The 16,905-nt window shown below is 36.0% G+C and overlaps 4 protein-coding genes across 6 annotated transcripts; 2 read left to right on the forward strand and 2 right to left on the reverse strand.

Annotated features, from left to right (window-relative positions):
• Window positions 1-878: 878 nt before the first annotated feature.
• Window positions 879-7,759, reverse strand: LOC108624526 (uncharacterized). Its single transcript, XM_018023914.2, has 10 exons — window positions 7,375-7,759; window positions 6,181-6,339; window positions 4,747-4,911; window positions 4,401-4,571; window positions 4,210-4,318; window positions 3,489-3,645; window positions 3,260-3,392; window positions 2,497-2,670; window positions 1,868-2,260; window positions 879-1,406 (listed from the first exon to the last, which is right to left on the reverse strand). Exons 1-10 carry the CDS (start codon window positions 7,451-7,453, stop codon window positions 1,138-1,140), a joined length of 1,809 nt encoding a protein of 602 aa, XP_017879403.1. The 5' UTR covers window positions 7,454-7,759; the 3' UTR covers window positions 879-1,137.
• Window positions 7,760-8,130: 371 nt separating this feature from the next.
• Window positions 8,131-12,353, reverse strand: mus304 (mutagen-sensitive 304). Of its 2 annotated transcripts, none has more exons than XM_026813183.1 (13): window positions 11,981-12,353; window positions 11,493-11,760; window positions 11,170-11,417; window positions 10,975-11,105; window positions 10,801-10,901; window positions 10,574-10,714; window positions 10,358-10,503; window positions 9,875-10,282; window positions 9,718-9,806; window positions 9,501-9,637; window positions 9,369-9,416; window positions 8,753-9,304; window positions 8,131-8,483 (listed from the first exon to the last, which is right to left on the reverse strand). In XM_026813183.1, exons 1-13 carry the CDS (start codon window positions 12,047-12,049, stop codon window positions 8,272-8,274), a joined length of 2,550 nt encoding a protein of 849 aa, XP_026668984.1. In that variant the 5' UTR covers window positions 12,050-12,353; the 3' UTR covers window positions 8,131-8,271. The 2 variants fall into 2 exon arrangements, with proteins under 2 accessions (XP_026668984.1, XP_017879391.1); XM_018023902.2 differs by having other exon boundaries at window positions 11,843-12,353.
• A 105-nt stretch (window positions 12,354-12,458) lies between these two features.
• LOC113463813 (leucine-rich repeat-containing protein 27-like) lies at window positions 12,459-16,023 on the forward strand. Of its 2 annotated transcripts, XM_026813203.1 has the most exons (10): window positions 12,459-13,012; window positions 13,083-13,999; window positions 14,088-14,243; window positions 14,323-14,467; window positions 15,155-15,259; window positions 15,331-15,413; window positions 15,479-15,543; window positions 15,614-15,663; window positions 15,733-15,847; window positions 15,932-16,023. In XM_026813203.1, exons 2-10 carry the CDS (start codon window positions 13,810-13,812, stop codon window positions 15,980-15,982), a joined length of 960 nt encoding a protein of 319 aa, XP_026669004.1. In that variant the 5' UTR covers window positions 12,459-13,012; window positions 13,083-13,809; the 3' UTR covers window positions 15,983-16,023. The 2 variants fall into 2 exon arrangements, with proteins under 2 accessions (XP_026669004.1, XP_026669002.1); XM_026813201.1 differs by lacking the exons at window positions 15,155-15,259; window positions 15,331-15,413; window positions 15,479-15,543; ... (1 more) ...; window positions 15,733-15,847; window positions 15,932-16,023 and having other exon boundaries at window positions 13,083-13,715; window positions 13,810-13,999; window positions 14,323-14,973.
• LOC108624489 (uncharacterized) lies at window positions 12,830-13,736 on the forward strand. The gene is made up of 3 exons (XM_026813266.1): window positions 12,830-13,012; window positions 13,083-13,326; window positions 13,453-13,736. The coding sequence occupies exons 1-3, from the start codon at window positions 12,830-12,832 to the stop codon at window positions 13,734-13,736; spliced, it is 711 nt and encodes a 236-aa protein (XP_026669067.1).
• Window positions 16,024-16,905: the final 882 nt, after the last annotated feature.

The following is a 16,905-nucleotide window of genomic DNA, read 5'->3' on the forward strand; positions in this document are numbered from 1 at the left end:
GCTAAGGAGGTTCAACTTTTTAAAGATTTTAGAGACTGTTCTCCAAAAAGTATTTTATTAAAAGTATTATTTTTATTTTTCACGTCATATTAGAAACTTTATTTGTATACAACGTGAAATTATTTATAAGACGAATATTTCTTATAAATCTAAAATGAAAAATAATGAAATTCGTTAAAAGACTCGACGCTTTTCCATTATTTTATTATCCAAAACGTGAAGTGAAACAAGCAAATAGAAATGCATACGTAGGAAGATGGAAAGGACTTCGTGGTATTCGTATACGAAAACCTGTTCGATTTTCAGCTCTATGTCGATTTCTGTTAGAAGCATTTATAGTTAGAAAAGAGCAGTGTATGTTCTTTTTGGTCGTTCCGCTCCGTCAGGCCGTCTAGGATTTCCGGTCGTAGGTGTAGCATTCCTTTGGCGAAACGTTTTTGTTTCCGGCGCTCGGTCCTCCAGGCATTTCGCGAAAATCGATACGGTGACCAGATAAGCCGAGCGACTAAGCCTGGCTAAAGTCCTAGAGGATCGAGTTCGCACATGGGGCTGCTGTAGGGGCGGCCACCCCCGCGTGTCGTTCCGCTATCTAGCGCTTAATTACAATCCGCCGAACTATCGTTCCCACTGGGTTTTTCGAATAGCCGGAATTCGGGGCTCGCGTTCGAGCGTCAAAGGGCGAGCGTGCTGGTTTTTGTAAAAATAGAAAATTCACCGTTATCTATCACCCCCTCCTGCGAGGTGAATAGGAAACGTGTAATTACGGTCTATTTTTAGCTCGGTTTTGATACCCGGTTAAAATGAGCCTCGTGAATATTTAAAGCTTTCGGGTCTCATGAAGATGCTTATAAGTTAATACATTTTAAATATATTTAACGTAATAATTAAATAGAGTTCATATTTATTCGAGTACATACACGAGGTTTACACAAGTTTTCAAACATAGAAAGATATTAGACACTATATACAGTACGTTGTAGGTAATTACTTGCTATATGTTTTCTTATTTATCTTCTAAAGTCGAAACTGTACTTATGTATCGTTAGGAATTTCGTATGCAACGCGCGCAACATCTACTTATGGTCAAATAGTTTTACGAGTCGTCGTAAAAGGGTTTAAATAATAGAACTGACTTCCTTACGTCTCGTCGTTTTCACTTGGTCTGGCCAACGTGAAATCTAAAATTTCGTCGGACGTCAAGAATCGTACGTCACTGTCTTCCGAGAGCGCCGATCCGTTCGCTCTCCGTTTGTAAGTCTTCCTTTTCCGTAGAACGACGATCGCGATCCACGTCGAGACTGATACACCTGCTAGCATGGCAACTACCATCGCGATGATACTCAGCAAACTGAAATGCGGCGAAGCGCGATGCACCTTCTTCGGATCCTGTCTACTTGCTTCGGAATCTGCGAACAAGACGGCTTCGTTGAAAAACTTACTAGTGAGTACGAGAAACATGATTTACATAACGTTGGTTAAAAATGAGATTGCGATATCTTAGAACAGACAATGCATAGATGTATTTTATGTCGCTTCATATTCGACGTACGACAAAAGGTGACAGATTGAAAAATTACAATAAAGGAATGTTTCGTATTCATAAACGTAAACTCGTTTAAATACATAATTAAATGACTACAAATAAGAGACTCGTTTTTGAAATACAAAGAAATCAACAACCGCGATAAAGCTAGCGGAGCGTGAACCGCCCCCAAAGATAATCTAAATTCCAAGCACGAACTCCTACTGACCCTATTCCTCCCTTTTCAACTCGAAAATTCATTCCAATGCGCACAAAGGGAACACGTTCCGCCATCGGGTACCAGTCAAACTTTCACAATCGAACCAGAACAAGAATTCGTGTTACCGGGTTGTCCGACCACTGGCTCGTATCTGACGGTGGTTGTGGTCGGTCGTACGAACGGCGTCTCCTTCGTTGGAACAGTGCTCGTTCCGATGCGTCTGGTGCTCTTCGTTGGCAACTGAGTTCTCCTCGTGGTGACAACGGGTCTCGACGTGATGGTTGTAACATTCGCGATAGGTCGCAGCGTGGCTGTAATGTTCGTAACGGATCCCAGCGTGGTGGTGCTCGTCGTTGCCGGCCTCAACGTGACCGGGTCGATGTCATCCTTCGGGTTCATCGAGAAACCAGTCCTGACAGTTGCCACGTCACTTGCCGTCACGTTCCTCGCCGTCGGAACCGAAACACGGGTGAGCACCGTCGTTTGCGATGCTGCCTCTGTCCACTCTTCGGTATATGCTGCGAATCAAAGAATTCTTCTTATATTCTTAATACTTCAATCTATAAAATTGTTATTATTGACATATTGATTTGTATTAGAGACGAAATAAAGAATACATGAAATATGAAATGCATTACACACATTCTATTAATCTATATTGTATATTTGAAATAATTATTTTAATTTGAGATGTTTTTCAAAATGTTTTATACTGGAATACTGTGCTACGCGGTAAGTAATCTAGCATTCTTACATAGTACGCAGTACTCGGCGTAATCCGGACAGCAGATCGAGTGTTCGGCGCAATCGAGGGTGCAAAGACAGGCCTCGGATGGCGTGGGCGGCACCGACGTTGTAAAACTATATGTCACACTATTTTTACATCTTCCACGGCAACTTTGCTGCGCGTTCACCAGTTCGATTTGATCTAGAAACCATTCGAAGAACGTATAATCGACTTCATACGTTCATTTAACTGTAAAAACGCAGTATGCAACATTTATAAGTAATATATTCTGTGATATCCTGTATCATTTCAATTCCTTGTAACATCTGAAATATTGATTAGGCTACAGTTTTCTGTATGCGTGTGTAGAAAATTTTATTATTATTAAGTAATTATTAAATCCTGTATTAAAAAATCTCAAAAAATAAATTCATATTTAAACATGTTGAATCTAATTATTATTAAATTGATATATCTCTGCGTATATGAATTACGAGATAATTTATCGTTCACATAAAACAATCATTTCTCTGCATTCAATTTATCAAAAATCGATAATTAATACCCGATTTAATTACGTTCTTGTAGTCGACGATTGGCACACGTTTTGCCGGCCTCGTTTAAGTGTTCAAGTGTCTGTCCCATTGTTCCATAATGCCGCGGCCGCGGCGTTTTAATTAAAACATAACTGGAAACGAACGAGCGAACGGGCGAATCGCTGTTCCCACGTTTTTTATCCGTATGCCGCGGCGCCGTGAAAAATAGAATTGTAGACAGGTATATAAATTACCATAGTCGCTCTCGGTGACGCCTTCGTTCTCAGTTTCACTCAAGTTTCGACACTTGTCGCCTTGTAAAATGGCCACGTCGTCGACGGCGATGTCGCTCACGTAACTCCTGCCTCGTATACCCTCGATTATGATCTGAAAATAAACGACAGAATGCGAAATAAGGGAATTCCTTCAAGCTACCCTCTTACTATTCAGTTTATTCGTTTTGCTTCTTTTATGTATATTTACCTGAAAACCTTTGTCGGCTTTAGGCAGGTTGAAAAAACCCTGCAGCCACTGGTTCCCCTGGTCACCCTCCTTACTGAACATAAGCCTTGGTAGCAAATCCTTTTCTTTCTTAAAATATACGTTCAGAGTCCCCACTGTTGCTCCATACATGTGATACCTGATATTCGTGAAACACGTTAATATTTCTTGATAGTTACAATCAAGTTAAAAGAAATTCTTGAACTCATATTTATTTTTAATTTTGCTATATTATCAAATGTAGAAAATAATAATAGAATTGTAAAGGGAATCCGATGAATTCATTTTGCTGTCCCGCAACAAGCAGGTGACATCACATTCGGATAATTGCAGGACACAGTCGTCCTCTGATGAACCGGCAACTAATGAACCCAGTAATTACTGCGACCTATAATACTGCCCATTGGCCAACGTAGAAATTACCCGTCGAAAGATATGGTTTCTCCTGTATACCACATTGAACTTTCATTAGCCATTAGTCTGGCATTTACAGATTTTCTTCTCGCGTGCGTCCACGTCGAAACGGGAACAACATTTAACATTTCTCTCTGGCGTTGCAGTGATTTTATTTTTAGACATATTTCTGTTTTACGGGTACAAGGAAAAGTGAAACCATATTGTACACACCGAAACGACCATTGATTTTTTTTTAATTCAGATACGGCAATCAAGATTTATTTAAAGAAAATAGAAATTACTTTACCAGAATGAGAAACAGCCGGAATCTGTGTACGACGAGTTATAAATAGGTGAAATAATTCTCGCCGTGTCGTTTTCTAACCGACCGGATGCTTCGATGTACAAATAATAGCCTGAAACAAGTATGATTTACATAAATCAAACTGTACTCTTTTTCAAATAGAAAAGAACAATTTTTGGGCTTGTAATGAATACCTTCGTTCCCGGCGCCCAACGTGTGATCGTGAGTCGGACCAGTGCCGATGTGATAACTCGGAGTCCCGAAATTGTGCCGCTGCCAGTCGAAATCGTGATGAGGATCCTGTTCCCACCAGCAAATATCCGGTTTCTCAAAATCGCACTGCGCCGGCGGTGCCGCGTTAGTGTCTAATTAAAAACAAAATAATATAGGACGCATAATCTGATTCCGCATAAGATTAAAAAATTAGTTTGTTTCAAAATAAGTGCTGCATGTAATAAAACACGACTGGGATCGTGCTAATGAAGCTCGGCTGAATTACATTACAATTATCTCGCGTGGCAAGCTAAATAAAAGTATCACCTCGACAATGAGGCACGGTGGTGTTCCATTGCCTCCCGTCGCAATATATCTCGGGTGCGCCAATTAACGCGTACCCGGGTTCGCAGAAATACAACAATATCGCTCCATTATATTTCGTAGCCATCAACGCGTGCTCTGGCATCGCTGGCACGGGACACTCTGCGTCTATTACGGAAGGATGAAATCAATTACCGATGGTCACAAATTACGTGAAAGAGGATCCGAGTGAAAACTGCTACTCTTCCGTCGCGAGATTCCTTGTACTACTTTTTGTATTTAATATCCATTTAGGATATTGATACGTACGGTCAAGCTCCATTATTACTCTTTCCTAATATTTAATTAACTGATTAATGAGCCTGACTTTCCGATACGAAAACTTCCAATATTTTATATAGCAGCCTCTTAATAAATGTGCGAACAATGATCTAAGATCTGAATTTAAAATAAATTCTCTGTATTTTCCAATGGCAAATGTAAAAAATGATAGTGGGATAAAGAAGAAGATAAGAATAAGTAGGTAACACGATCCGGGTTTAATATCCGTGTGAGGCAATACTATTTTATATCCAATATATATTCCATATCATATTACAATCTTGTTCAGTTACATCCTCTTAGATTGGATTGTTATGGGAGGAGTCCGTAAAAATATCCAGTAGAACTTGGGACCAATACGGATCGTACATGATAGTGGGCCCACATAGAAGATAGGGCCCTCAACTTGACAGAGCGAGGATACATGTGATGAATTAGAATCTTATACGGTAATGCTAGCAGACGATTGAGTCCTTCATTGATAAAAATAGTATGTTCCATTTTCTATTACAAAATTGGATGCAAGTGAAATCTTAGTCAATTAGAACCATGTATTGTATATTACTGAAGCCTTATAGAAAAGCACATTTTTAAGGAATCCCTCCGACTAGAAATGAGATGCATTCATCGTAAAAATCGTTTGAGAATTTATTTTCGTCAAAACTAAAAACGCTTCAGCAATTTTAGCAATGTGAATCAAACCAAAATCGCCTATTCTAACAGGTTCGATTGTTGCAATGCTAAAAATACTGGAAGTATTTTAATAATAAAGCTTGCAATTTGTAATAAAATTATAATTATCATCGGAAAGTTGTACTTTGCTTAGGACATTTTCTTTTAAAAATTAAATTGTGAAATGATTCTTAAACGCGAAAGACTGTTAATTTACTTGAAACGATTGTATAATTCAGCTACCTATATTGTAAAAGGAATGCTCGCTGGAATGCGTCAAAGGTAGATAGTTAGGCAGGTAGGTAGGTATGCAAATTGAGAAGCGTTTCAAATTTAATAGCGTTAAAAGCAAAGTTTTCCACAATTAACAACGAGGTCGAACAATTTTCACTGAGATCCACCGTTATAGTTTTATCAAGTTGTGATTAGAAAGCCGGTGCTTACTGACGCATACAGGCGTAGGTGTATCCCATTGGCCTCGAATACAAGTGGCATACTTGTTACCGACGAGGGTGAAACCCTCGTAACAATTAAATCTGATCACCCTTCCTTTGACCCTTTGCCGAACTCTCCCGTTTGCGAGCCTCACTATAGGACATCTGCCTGTGGATCGAAACCGCGAATTGAATTATCATGTCTATTACCCGTGAAAGAGATACCAAATCCAATGAATCAAATTATTGCAATCAGGTCTCTTAGCAAAAAATAAATATAACCATACATAGCTTACCTTAATAAATGTTATAATAAATTTAAGTAGTAAGCAGTTTTTAGAAGATAAAAAATATTAAATAAGGATATTAAAAAATAATTCCTTCTTATAATTTTAATTTTAAATAAACGTAATACGTCGAATGACAATATAAAAAAATAGATTTCCACTTTCCAATACATATAATGTGATTAAAGTTTTGACTCATCGATCCAAATGACGTAGAATGAATTTTGACTGTGATGTAAAGGAAAGAGACGGTGGATAGATCAATATGATCTTATGCTTTCAAATGGCCATCGATAAACGGTGTAGATAATTTTCAATATTATCGAAGGACCGATTGAAACCCGTAAGCCAGATGAAATTGGATATTAATTCCTGTTCAACGAAGAAACCTTTCGACCCGCTTCTTCGCCGCAGAAATTTTACTCCGGAAGGAACAAAAATAGATTCTTATACTTGAAAATTAATCTGGAAAATCAACCCCGCCGAAAGATATCGATACCTTTTTAAATCGTAGTTGAAGAAACGCAGAAATAAATGAAATTGAATATGACGAAGGTAGACAGGCGAATAAACGTTATCGAATTTACTTCGGTTCCGTAAACAATTTTCATACTGTAGACAATTTAATAGAACGTTTTCCTGTGGGAAGGAAACAAGAATTTCAGGCAAATGTTGTTATTTTCCAATAAAATAGTATCGAAGCAACGTTAATCACTTTATAGAGTGAAATCTCGTTACTTCTTCATTCATACAACTAAAATTCACTAAAAATGAAGAGCAAGGTTTTCTCTTACACAGTCTATGTCGAAGTAGTGAAAAGTATTGCAATAATTTTAAACTAATAAGAAACTGATTTTCTACGAACGTTCATTCTGAAATCTTATCCCAAACAACTAGTATCGCATAAAATCACTTACTCTTCGAAGGCAAACTAGAAACGGCACAATGCGCGAGAAAGACCAATAGAAGAAGTGGCACTGTGAAAAATATCTTCATCTTGAGAACTCCCTGAGGAAACTATTCACTGTATTCATAACTCGCAAATCAGAATCTATAAATCTTCTTTTTCTTGCAGTGATACAATTTTACTCGTTCAAATTTCAACGCACATGTTCGTACGAACACCGTCAGGAAAATAGAGGAAGTCGAGTAACGAACGACGAGAGTGCACAGAGGTCGAACCAGGAAGAGAAGATGACCTGCGTTGGTCTGGTGTTACAATAAAAACTAAAATCGGTTGCTGATCGTTCTGCATCTATGAATGGGACAGGGATGTTGCGTGCTCGGAGCTGCTCCGAATGGAAGGCGGGAACGTTACTTCCGTCGACGCACCGCAGCGATAGTCTTCTATCTGCTTCCGGTAGACCTTATCGGCGAAAAACATTGCCAGGCCTTGAGTAGAATTCCTACAAATTGCATTTTGCGTCGAAGATACATGAATCCGAGAAGAGAGAGGAACGTTGACTCTGATTAGACTGCGTCCTGTGGCGCCAGGATTCTTGCCTAGTCGTTCCGCGCCGACCTTCAACCCCGTAGAAATGATGTTTCCTATATCTACTTTGCTCGTGTTAATATCGTGTAACATTTCCCAGCACTGAACTTGGATGTAATGACAAATAAGAATACTGCATCATTTGTATCAAATTTTATGTATTTTATTACCAAACTAAATTATAAAATTATGGTACATTATTCGCAACTTAATTAATACATTTTATGACAAAAATCAAATACTTCTTAATAATTTATATGATTGTTTTTTATGTACTTATATGGCGCAATTCTAATACATCATCTTCGATATTTGTCGAAGATTAGCGTTCGTTCAAGAGTGACCTGAACATGAGAAGAATTTTATTAAGATCTTTGCTTCTTTTGGACACCGTCGATGATGGAAATGACGCTTTCTCGAAATGTGACATTACAGAAAATTTCCTCATGTATCTGTCTCCTTCATGTTGATCCGTTTGAGATTGTAATGTTTTGTCAAAAATAAATGTTTGTTTTATCCGATTCATAGCTTCTTCTGTGACAAAAGATTAAATGGATAAGTCTACATCTTCGTTGTTCAAACATACATAAAGCAAACAAGGAAAACGATCCTGACAAAATGTCCACGAAACTAATTGTAAGACTCACTGATAACGCAACGCGTGACAGCCTAAACGGAAATATAAAAATTCCCGTGGCCCGATAAATCGAGACAAAATTAAAACGGCGCCTATCATGCTACGAGAGTAAAAAAAGGACAGGACGAGTGGGTCAATGAGAAGGACTAGCAGCAATCGTACTAACGTTCGTTTTCGTGAAGATGAAAATTCTCGAAGGCATTTAAGTTCATCATGAACATGTGGAACGAATCCTCGATGTCCGAAAATCGAATCACAAAATCGGGATCACAGATCGCTAAATGAGACAGGAACTTTATTCCATCCCTCAGTACCCTTCCTTGCCTCCTCGTAATATTGGTCCGAACGTTCACATCCGAAAACTTATCCTGATATATGTCAAGTATGCACCTGCTGTTTGTTTGCGTATGAAGCAGATTGTGTTTGGTACAGACGCTCTTCAGAACGCAAGGATAGTCCCTTGGCACAGGACAATTGTCTATATTGAATTCTTTAATGCTAGCCAAGTCTACTCTGGAACAATCGCACAGCAAGTTTATAGTGCATCTCAATAGTTTCATGCAGCAGTTGCAGAATGATTCAGATCTCAATGGAATCACGTCCGTTTGCAACATAAACTGCGCGAATCGCAACAGCACGTCCGTGATATCTATTGCTAATATTGGGTCAAAGTTATAGATTTCCACCTGTACCAAAAAGATTTGCAAGGCACAAGCGTCTGAAACATAAAAATATTTGTGAAGTAGACTTATAATTTGATAGAAAGGGACGATGAACTTTACCTGGAGTGAAATGTAGAGAATCTTTCCAATTGTCCACTGCTATCGATTCTACATAATATAATAATTCTGATTCACTAAACCATTTTAAACAATAAATTTTAGTACAACTCACGAATATCGTAAATTACGTACGTGAATTCGTACAAAGTTTCCGTAGGTACGTCGTAGACCTCACAAAAATCATCATAATACTGCTGAGGAAACTGTAACAATATGGTAAAGGTCTACAGAATACTGTTTCCTTAAATATTCTATAGATAAGCTCGATCCTAAAACACAAAAATTGAAAAATATACGCATTTTACGATCAGCAACTGGTTTGAAAGAAATATATTTCCAATATATATACCCTTGAGAACAATATTCAACTTTTTTACTAACATTACAAATAAGCATTAGAATTGCACATATAAGACCACTGAATTGATATGACCTTCTCTGAAAAATAGAACATTTCAGTATTCGATTTCCATTCATCATTTAAAAATATCTTCAATTTAAATTACCGTAGATCCAACCAACGTGATGAAATGTAATATCATGGTAAGCATCTCTAACTCGCTATCTTTTCCTTCCCACGAATTATAGCGAATCATTTGAGGCGAGTATGACTTATAGGACTCGTCACTCTCTATACGTAAACGAATTTTACCTGCAACGTATTTGCTGAGGTAAGTTGATTCTGAGGCTACGTATGACAACAGCCCGAATATCCTTCTGGCTTCGACGGCGCGTTCGTGTTCGTGCCACGCGTTCGGGGAGCAAACGCATTTCCCGTTGTAATCCGAAGTTGCATATAAGTCAGAGAAATAAATATCGTTCACATCACGAATATCGTCATTTCCCATTGCTTGGGAGATCGTTTGAAGCACAATTAATATGTTCAAAAGCAATTCTCTCGAGGTAGAAATTAGCTAGAATATAGAAAGAACAGCAAATAATGTTAAGGTTCATTAGATGATAATTCTATTAAGTTTAGGACAGTGTACTTTGTTTATCATTGGCACTGTGTGTTCCGCCTCAATTTCTAAACTCGTCTTTTGCTGAAGAGCAGCCACTTCTGCCAAAACGAACTCTACAGTTAATTTTTTATCGTCTATCATGGTCGCTACAGGTTTTATCAATTCTGGTTTCTCTGCAAAACGGTAAAACTAAAGATGCAAGATTTATTAATTAAAATTTTAAATGTAAAAAGAAAAGTTTACCGAATATTCTGAACTTATTTTGTTCCTGTAAAATAGGCAACTTCTGTGGTCCGATTCTTTCTGTAATTTTTATATCGATTACAGATTTTTCGGGTTGTGGCATATCATATATCGACTTAGGAATTTCTGCAAGAGGGAAATCTGTAATATGCCCTTATTAAGTATATCATTAATCATAATCAGAAACATTCCAGAAATTAACATTTGTAAAATTGCAATCTACGCACATTGATTCGATACATCAAGCATATAAACGCTTTCGTCAAGCATATTAGTTTGAACACAACTTTCTCTAACTTTGATTGTTTTTCTGCTTGGAATCGGAGATCTGACAATCAATGTATAAAAAGATATAATTCTCATAATGATTTAAATATGCTTCTTCAAAAATAAATACTTACCGACTTACTGATGGATTAACCCTGCTTTTATTCAGGGAAGCACTTAAACTTGCAGTATGAGGCTCTCTTAATTTAACATGTCCATTTTCAAGTAATTTACAACGTTCTAGTAGACTTTCTGCTTCAAATGTCTATGAAAGAGGTATGAAATTAATATATCATAGTAATAGAAAATCTTCTGTATAGAAAACTAACTTTCAATTTAAGTTGAGTTTTCACTTGTTCCTTTTCTTTGCAAAGTGTAACAATTGCCAACCTATGTCGCTTTTCCTGTTCTTCAATTGATCGTGCTTTATCTAATTTATCATTCTCTGCTCTTAATTGACTCTGCTGCAGCTGATTTCTTAAGAATACGTTTTCTCCTTCTTTAGTTATAAAGTTATCCAATAATTTCTTATGATCTGCTTTTAACTTCTTCAGTTCTTCGACTACATTCTTCAACTCTGAAATCACAAATTTTTTATAACGATGTTAAAAGATATTTAAGAAAACGAAAAATTAATGTTACTAAATGTTACCTGAAATAGTATTCTCATCCTGCTGAAACGTTGAATTATATACTTTTTTGTGCATTAGCTTATTTTCAAATTCATTGTAATCGACAGAGACTATTGTACTTAAATCATTCAAATTATCTTCTTCTTTATTTTGACTATTGTACTGTGACATTTGTACGAAAGGTTTTGTTTTATATGTATTTGCATTTGAATTCTGAACATGTTTACTAGTCGATGGCATGTTATATGTTGGCTTATTTGTACTTGATTGAGAAAAGATGTTTGGATCCTGAAAAATTGAATGATCCTGAATTAAATATTCAATTAATAATTTGAACTGGTTTTAGGATCATGCATCCTGCCATTAGAACCTGCAAACAAGCCTGAGTAGCCACAAAATCTATTTCTTCAATTTCTTCATCTGCGAAATCATCACCCCAAATGTCATCGAATATTCCACTTGTTGCTTCATTATCCTTCGAAGTGCCTGCCAAATTTTTATTACTTGCCTCATATTTTGGTCGCTTGGCAGGTACAGAATGTTCATTGTCCCTCTTGATTTCTGTTCGTTTAAACATTTTGACTTCTACGTAACTTAAAAAATAAAGTAAAGCCTTATTTCTTCGTAGACGTTCTCCGTAGACATTCAGCGTTTCTTCATAGAGCGTATGCGTAGGATTTATTCATTAATTACATGCAATATTTCACGAATTTAATAGCATTGATGTAATCAATAAAATTTAGCAGCCACACCATAATAGTAACAGAAAAATTCTCTCTGATAGTAATTTAACGAGTTATTAAATATGAAGTTACAGGCTAGCTTCATGTGCCGACACTGCCGACCGACGGTGATCGCTGAACCTAACCCAACTGAACCCAACCTAGCGCTAGCAACGTGCGGCGCAGAATCCTTAAATATATGAATAAGATTCAACAATTGAAATTTTTTCTTTAAGGATGTATTTTTATATTTATAAGTATGTATTTTTATCATTTCAGCCCATTGATCAGGCATTAAACTATCTGCCTATATCAATTTTCTTTCAGTTTTATCCAAGGTAAACTATTTCAGAAAAAGAACATTACTTCTATGCATCCCATAATTAAGTATTCGCTACTGATATTATAATTACATTAAATTAATTTACTATTTTAGGCACTTAAAAATTGAGACTTATATATGAATTCTAACTAAAATTCGAGTAATACGATGAATCATTCTCATCACCTAGGAGATGAATAATAAACAAGAATTACAATCGATCTCGATTGTTGACTGTTCGTCCTGACTTTTCTGAGAACAGCTTTCTTCGGTTTCCTTCCTGTAAATATTTAATAAAAATTTGTTTGACATTATGTCCGATTTGACCAAAGATTTATTAACGCAATACTACGGGATCGGCTCCGGAACCAGTGGTAAAAAACTCCTGTCGATCCATCAGAGCGTTGAAAACGTGAAGAATGAAGAGGAGAGACAAGTTACTGATCAAACTTCCTCACTCGCGAATGAAGAAAATGTATCCGACGTGGAATCTCAGGTATAAGAGAAACCTCTGTCGTCGAAGTTTCATTATAATTGCTTTACCTCATTGATTAATATTTTTATAGAAGGAAAATGAAGATAATCGAAAATTTAGTACTGCCAGCGAGTCGTATTCATTACCTCAGCGAATTGTAGACAGTATAGAAAACGTATATGACACTGATGAAGTTTTCGATCTGTTTGAGATTGATTTTGGACCAAATATAATGTGTAATGACATTGGGAATGGCCCACCTCAAAATACGCCGCACGATGGATTACCAAACCATGTTACATCGGATTATATCAAAGCTGACGCCGAAGACTCAGGCAATTAATAATACTAGATTAATTTTATTACTTAAAAAAAATTTAAGTACTTTATAAAACTGCAATAAGATATTTTTTAATTTCCTTAATACATTAGAGAAAGTTCTGTTTAATTTTTCACTACAGAGATTGAAACAAGCGATCGGGGAGATTCAAACGAAAATGATTTAACTCTGTCATACGTCGAAGATCATCGGGGACATTCGGGCAACGTTGCGGAAGTTTATTCCGCAAAATTAAAATCGCCGACATCACCGGAAGATAATCCAAATTCGCCAGCGTCGATACAGAAAAGGGAACCCGTCTACAACGAGGCATTTGTAGACTTTTCTAACACAGACTTAAATCAGTTTCCCTGTGAAATATTGTACAACTTTTCACAATTAAGGGTATCTTACTTTGTCAAGTAATTGCACAAAAGATATTAACAGACATCTGTACAAGTGTTTCCTACTTAATTCTAACATTTGAGCTCATTGTTAGATGCTGTACCTGTCGAACAATAATTTGATCGAAGTCCCCGAAGAAATATTCACTGCTTTAAAATATTTAGAATGGTTCGATGTCAGAAATAATCAACTTACTTGTCTGCCAACGAGTATTAAACGACATATGTGTTTAGAAACGATTTTGCTCCAAGGAAATAAAATGGAATATCTCCCATTGGAACTTTGTAAGTTCGAACCGAACTGCTTCCTCTATACGATAAAATAATTGTTATATGATAAAGACGAAGATTACAAGTATTTGTTTTATTTTAGGCACGTTGGCAAATCTGAAAACTCTTCAAGTAGCGGAGAATCCACTTATCGTACCACCAAAGCACATCGTCGCTTCCGGTTGCGCGGCTATACTGGAATTTTTGCGAACCGAATGGAATAATGCACACCCCGAAGAAAAGGTGGAACCCAAAGAAAGTGAGTGATTCTATTTAATTGTTATAAATTCTTAATTGTTAAATAGAAATCAAAGTCCGGTTAACATTGATTACTTCAGACAAAATTGAACCGAAATTGTCGACGATTTTGTGCTACCAGTCTCCTCGAATGCATAAAAAGAAGATTGCACCATTAAACGATGCTGTTTATGACAAAAATGTGTCTACAAGAGAAAAGCGCATATCCTACAAACCCAGTAACAGGTACTACGGCGAAATATCATTTTCAAACAATACTTATACTTTAGAGGAGAAGCTCAAGTTTTATAATTCTTGCTTACAAAAAATGACTGAGTTCAAAAGCAGGAAAAAACAGCAGTTTACGGATGAAACTGATAATTATCTTGAGAATGAAATCAAGGAAATAAATGATAAAATTTTGCATCTAACGGGTCCGTCCCCGCGATCTGTTTACGTTAGAAAAAATGTAGGAATTTTAAAAACTTATCGTAGAGCGATTGAGAAAGAGTGCAGGCGCGTCGTTAATAAAGTTAATATGCCTGTTTTTGTAAAAATAAAAAATAAAACACCGCTACGAAAAAATGATAACAAATACAAAGATGATATAGAAGATGGAGAACGGGTTTTCGATATCGTTACGAAAGATGGTAAAAGGTTTCAGTTGAACCCGTTAAGATTGAACGATTCAAACTGGATGTTCTCCTGCTTGCAGAATTACATAGGAATAAAAGAATAGTTGAATTAATTGTATAAATTGTATATAAGAATGAGTAGTGAAATTACTTATGTATATGTATAGTTATCGTAATGAATAAAAATGATTTTTATTCAAAACAGATTTTTTTACAATTCTAAATCATGAATTTTATTTAGTAAGATTTAAATTTCTGTTATATATTTCATAATTAATTGTGATTCGTATTAATTTAGATGCGAAAATGCAGGTGCAAACGTTCCAATGGAACAGCGTTTATTATGGTATGCCAAATTAAAAGAATTGCTCGCTAAACAAACATCAAAACTCCAGAAGATGAAGTACGATTATTATTTAATACTTCAATGTCTTTTACATCAAACGAACTTTCTAAACTTTTATCGATCTTTAGAGATGAAGATGTCTTAAAAGAATGGAGAAGAGATAGAAGAAGTTATAGTAAAGCTATTGAGAAGGCGATGAAGAGAAATGAGGGTATAATATCGATTACAAATTGTTTCATATTTGACCTATTATTAAATAAAATGTCTTTGTATTAGATGACATTCCGTTTGGAATCGACGTTGAGGACTATGCATCTATATTTGAACAAAATTCTAAGCCGGTAAGATTGATACATGTTCCTCTAAAATTCATAGGTATAAAAATTTCTCTACTTCTGATTAAAATTACAGAAAAAGCTGGGACCAAGCAAGAGAGGAAAACACGAATTTATAACACCAGCGTGAGTGACGATATTCATTTTAAAATAATTAATTAATATAAACTAATTCAAATAATGATGTTTTTGTAGGGACGTTAACAAAAAGATCAACGAGCTACTAGAATCTTTAAATAAACTTGAAACAAAGATAACAGACGATACACCTAGAACCAAACAGAATTTGTTTAGAAATGAAATAGGAAAGGTGCACAGATTGTCGATAATCACAATTCAGTAATTACATGATTCTTTATGATATTAATGTATTGCATTTCTTTTCTAATTCTAGTTACTGGAACTACAAAGTGAAATTCAGAATTTACGAAAGTATGATTACTGAACAATGATATTCATGTGTTGCCGAGACGTTAAACAGATCTGAATGTTTTTTATAAAAATCACCAATTACAATACAAGAACAATTTGGATTTCGATGTTCGAGAACGTCAGGAGTTATCAGTCTTGACATATTTATTTAAATAAATCAGTAGTAATCACAAATCGTTTCAATAGCGTTAATTACACGTACAGTTACTTATAAATACACGACGAGACAACTGGAAAAATGTTTACTGCACGCACAGCGTTTAAAGAGCGTAAAAAAGAGAAAATACGTATTAAAAAGCTGGATCGCATTGAAAAATCGATCGTATTCAAATCCTCCGCAACGTGTGCACATAGTTTTCCGCATCAACGAAAATAACAGTAAATTAATCTTAAAATGTAGTTGTGTGTAAAAAAGCGATAAAAATATAAATAACAATTTTTGCTTTCCAGCCTTCCCGTCAAAGTAATAAGTTTTCACCGGTCCTCTAAGTTCGACCGCCGTGAAAACGCGCTAGTATAAAAACGTTACAAATACATGATTCGAATTAAAATAGACCTCACAGTTACGTGAACAATTTTCACGGTGATCGAACAATCCACTTTCGTTTGTACATGGCACCGCATATCAAGTTTTAGTACCAATCGTTTTTTTCGATCGGGATCGAGAAATCACACCTTAGTCTGTGATACAACTGTTTTGTAATAGTACTATGACCGATAATAATTATAAGGCAAATATCTAATAAGATTTTCATACTCTATTTGAAATCTTTACCTCTCGGTATGTACGTTTGTATGTGTTCATCTTATTCATTAGTTACTTTCTATAGTTTGAGTCTGTACATTTGATACATTGACGCATACAATGTGATAAACGAACAGCTAGCTTGTTGGTACTTAACCAGTGATGTAACGACTTAACTGCAATTACTAACT

This window comes from Ceratina calcarata, unplaced genomic scaffold (assembly GCF_001652005.2).
Source record: "Ceratina calcarata isolate Rehan_Ccalc_2016 unplaced genomic scaffold, ASM165200v1 scaffold117.2, whole genome shotgun sequence".
Lineage (NCBI taxonomy): Eukaryota > Metazoa > Arthropoda > Insecta > Hymenoptera > Apidae > Ceratina > Ceratina calcarata.

What these genes read in the sequence shown, in the direction of transcription:
- LOC108624489 (XM_026813266.1), top strand. Translation starts at nt 12,830, where the DNA reads ATGTCCGATTTGACCAAAGATTTATTAACGCAATACTACGGGATCGGC. An exon ending in TATCCGACGTGGAATCTCAG is followed by an intron (nt 13,013 to 13,082) that starts GTATAAGAGAAA and finishes ATATTTTTATAG; the next exon opens with AAGGAAAATGAAGATAATCG. An exon ending in AGCTGACGCCGAAGACTCAG is followed by an intron (nt 13,327 to 13,452) that starts GCAATTAATAAT and finishes TTTTCACTACAG; the next exon opens with AGATTGAAACAAGCGATCGG.
- LOC113463813 (XM_026813201.1), top strand. Translation starts at nt 13,810, where the DNA reads ATGCTGTACCTGTCGAACAATAATTTGATCGAAGTCCCCGAAGAAATA. An exon ending in ATATCTCCCATTGGAACTTT is followed by an intron (nt 14,000 to 14,087) that starts GTAAGTTCGAAC and finishes GTTTTATTTTAG; the next exon opens with GCACGTTGGCAAATCTGAAA. An exon ending in AAAGGTGGAACCCAAAGAAA is followed by an intron (nt 14,244 to 14,322) that starts GTGAGTGATTCT and finishes TGATTACTTCAG; the next exon opens with ACAAAATTGAACCGAAATTG.
- LOC108624526 (XM_018023914.2), bottom strand. Translation starts at nt 7,453, where the DNA reads ATGAAGATATTTTTCACAGTGCCACTTCTTCTATTGGTCTTTCTCGCG. An exon ending in TTCTAGTTTGCCTTCGAAGA is followed by an intron (nt 6,340 to 7,374) that starts GTAAGTGATTTT and finishes TTCGATCCACAG; the next exon opens with GCAGATGTCCTATAGTGAGG. An exon ending in GCCAGTGGTCGGACAACCCG is followed by an intron (nt 1,407 to 1,867) that starts GTAACACGAATT and finishes TCTTGTTCGCAG; the next exon opens with ATTCCGAAGCAAGTAGACAG.
- mus304 (XM_018023902.2), bottom strand. Translation starts at nt 12,049, where the DNA reads ATGTTTAAACGAACAGAAATCAAGAGGGACAATGAACATTCTGTACCT. An exon ending in CTACTCAGGCTTGTTTGCAG is followed by an intron (nt 11,761 to 11,842) that starts GTTCTAATGGCA and finishes TCAATTTTTCAG; the next exon opens with GATCCAAACATCTTTTCTCA. An exon ending in GTTGAATATTGTTCTCAAGG is followed by an intron (nt 9,638 to 9,717) that starts GTATATATATTG and finishes TTTGTGTTTTAG; the next exon opens with GATCGAGCTTATCTATAGAA.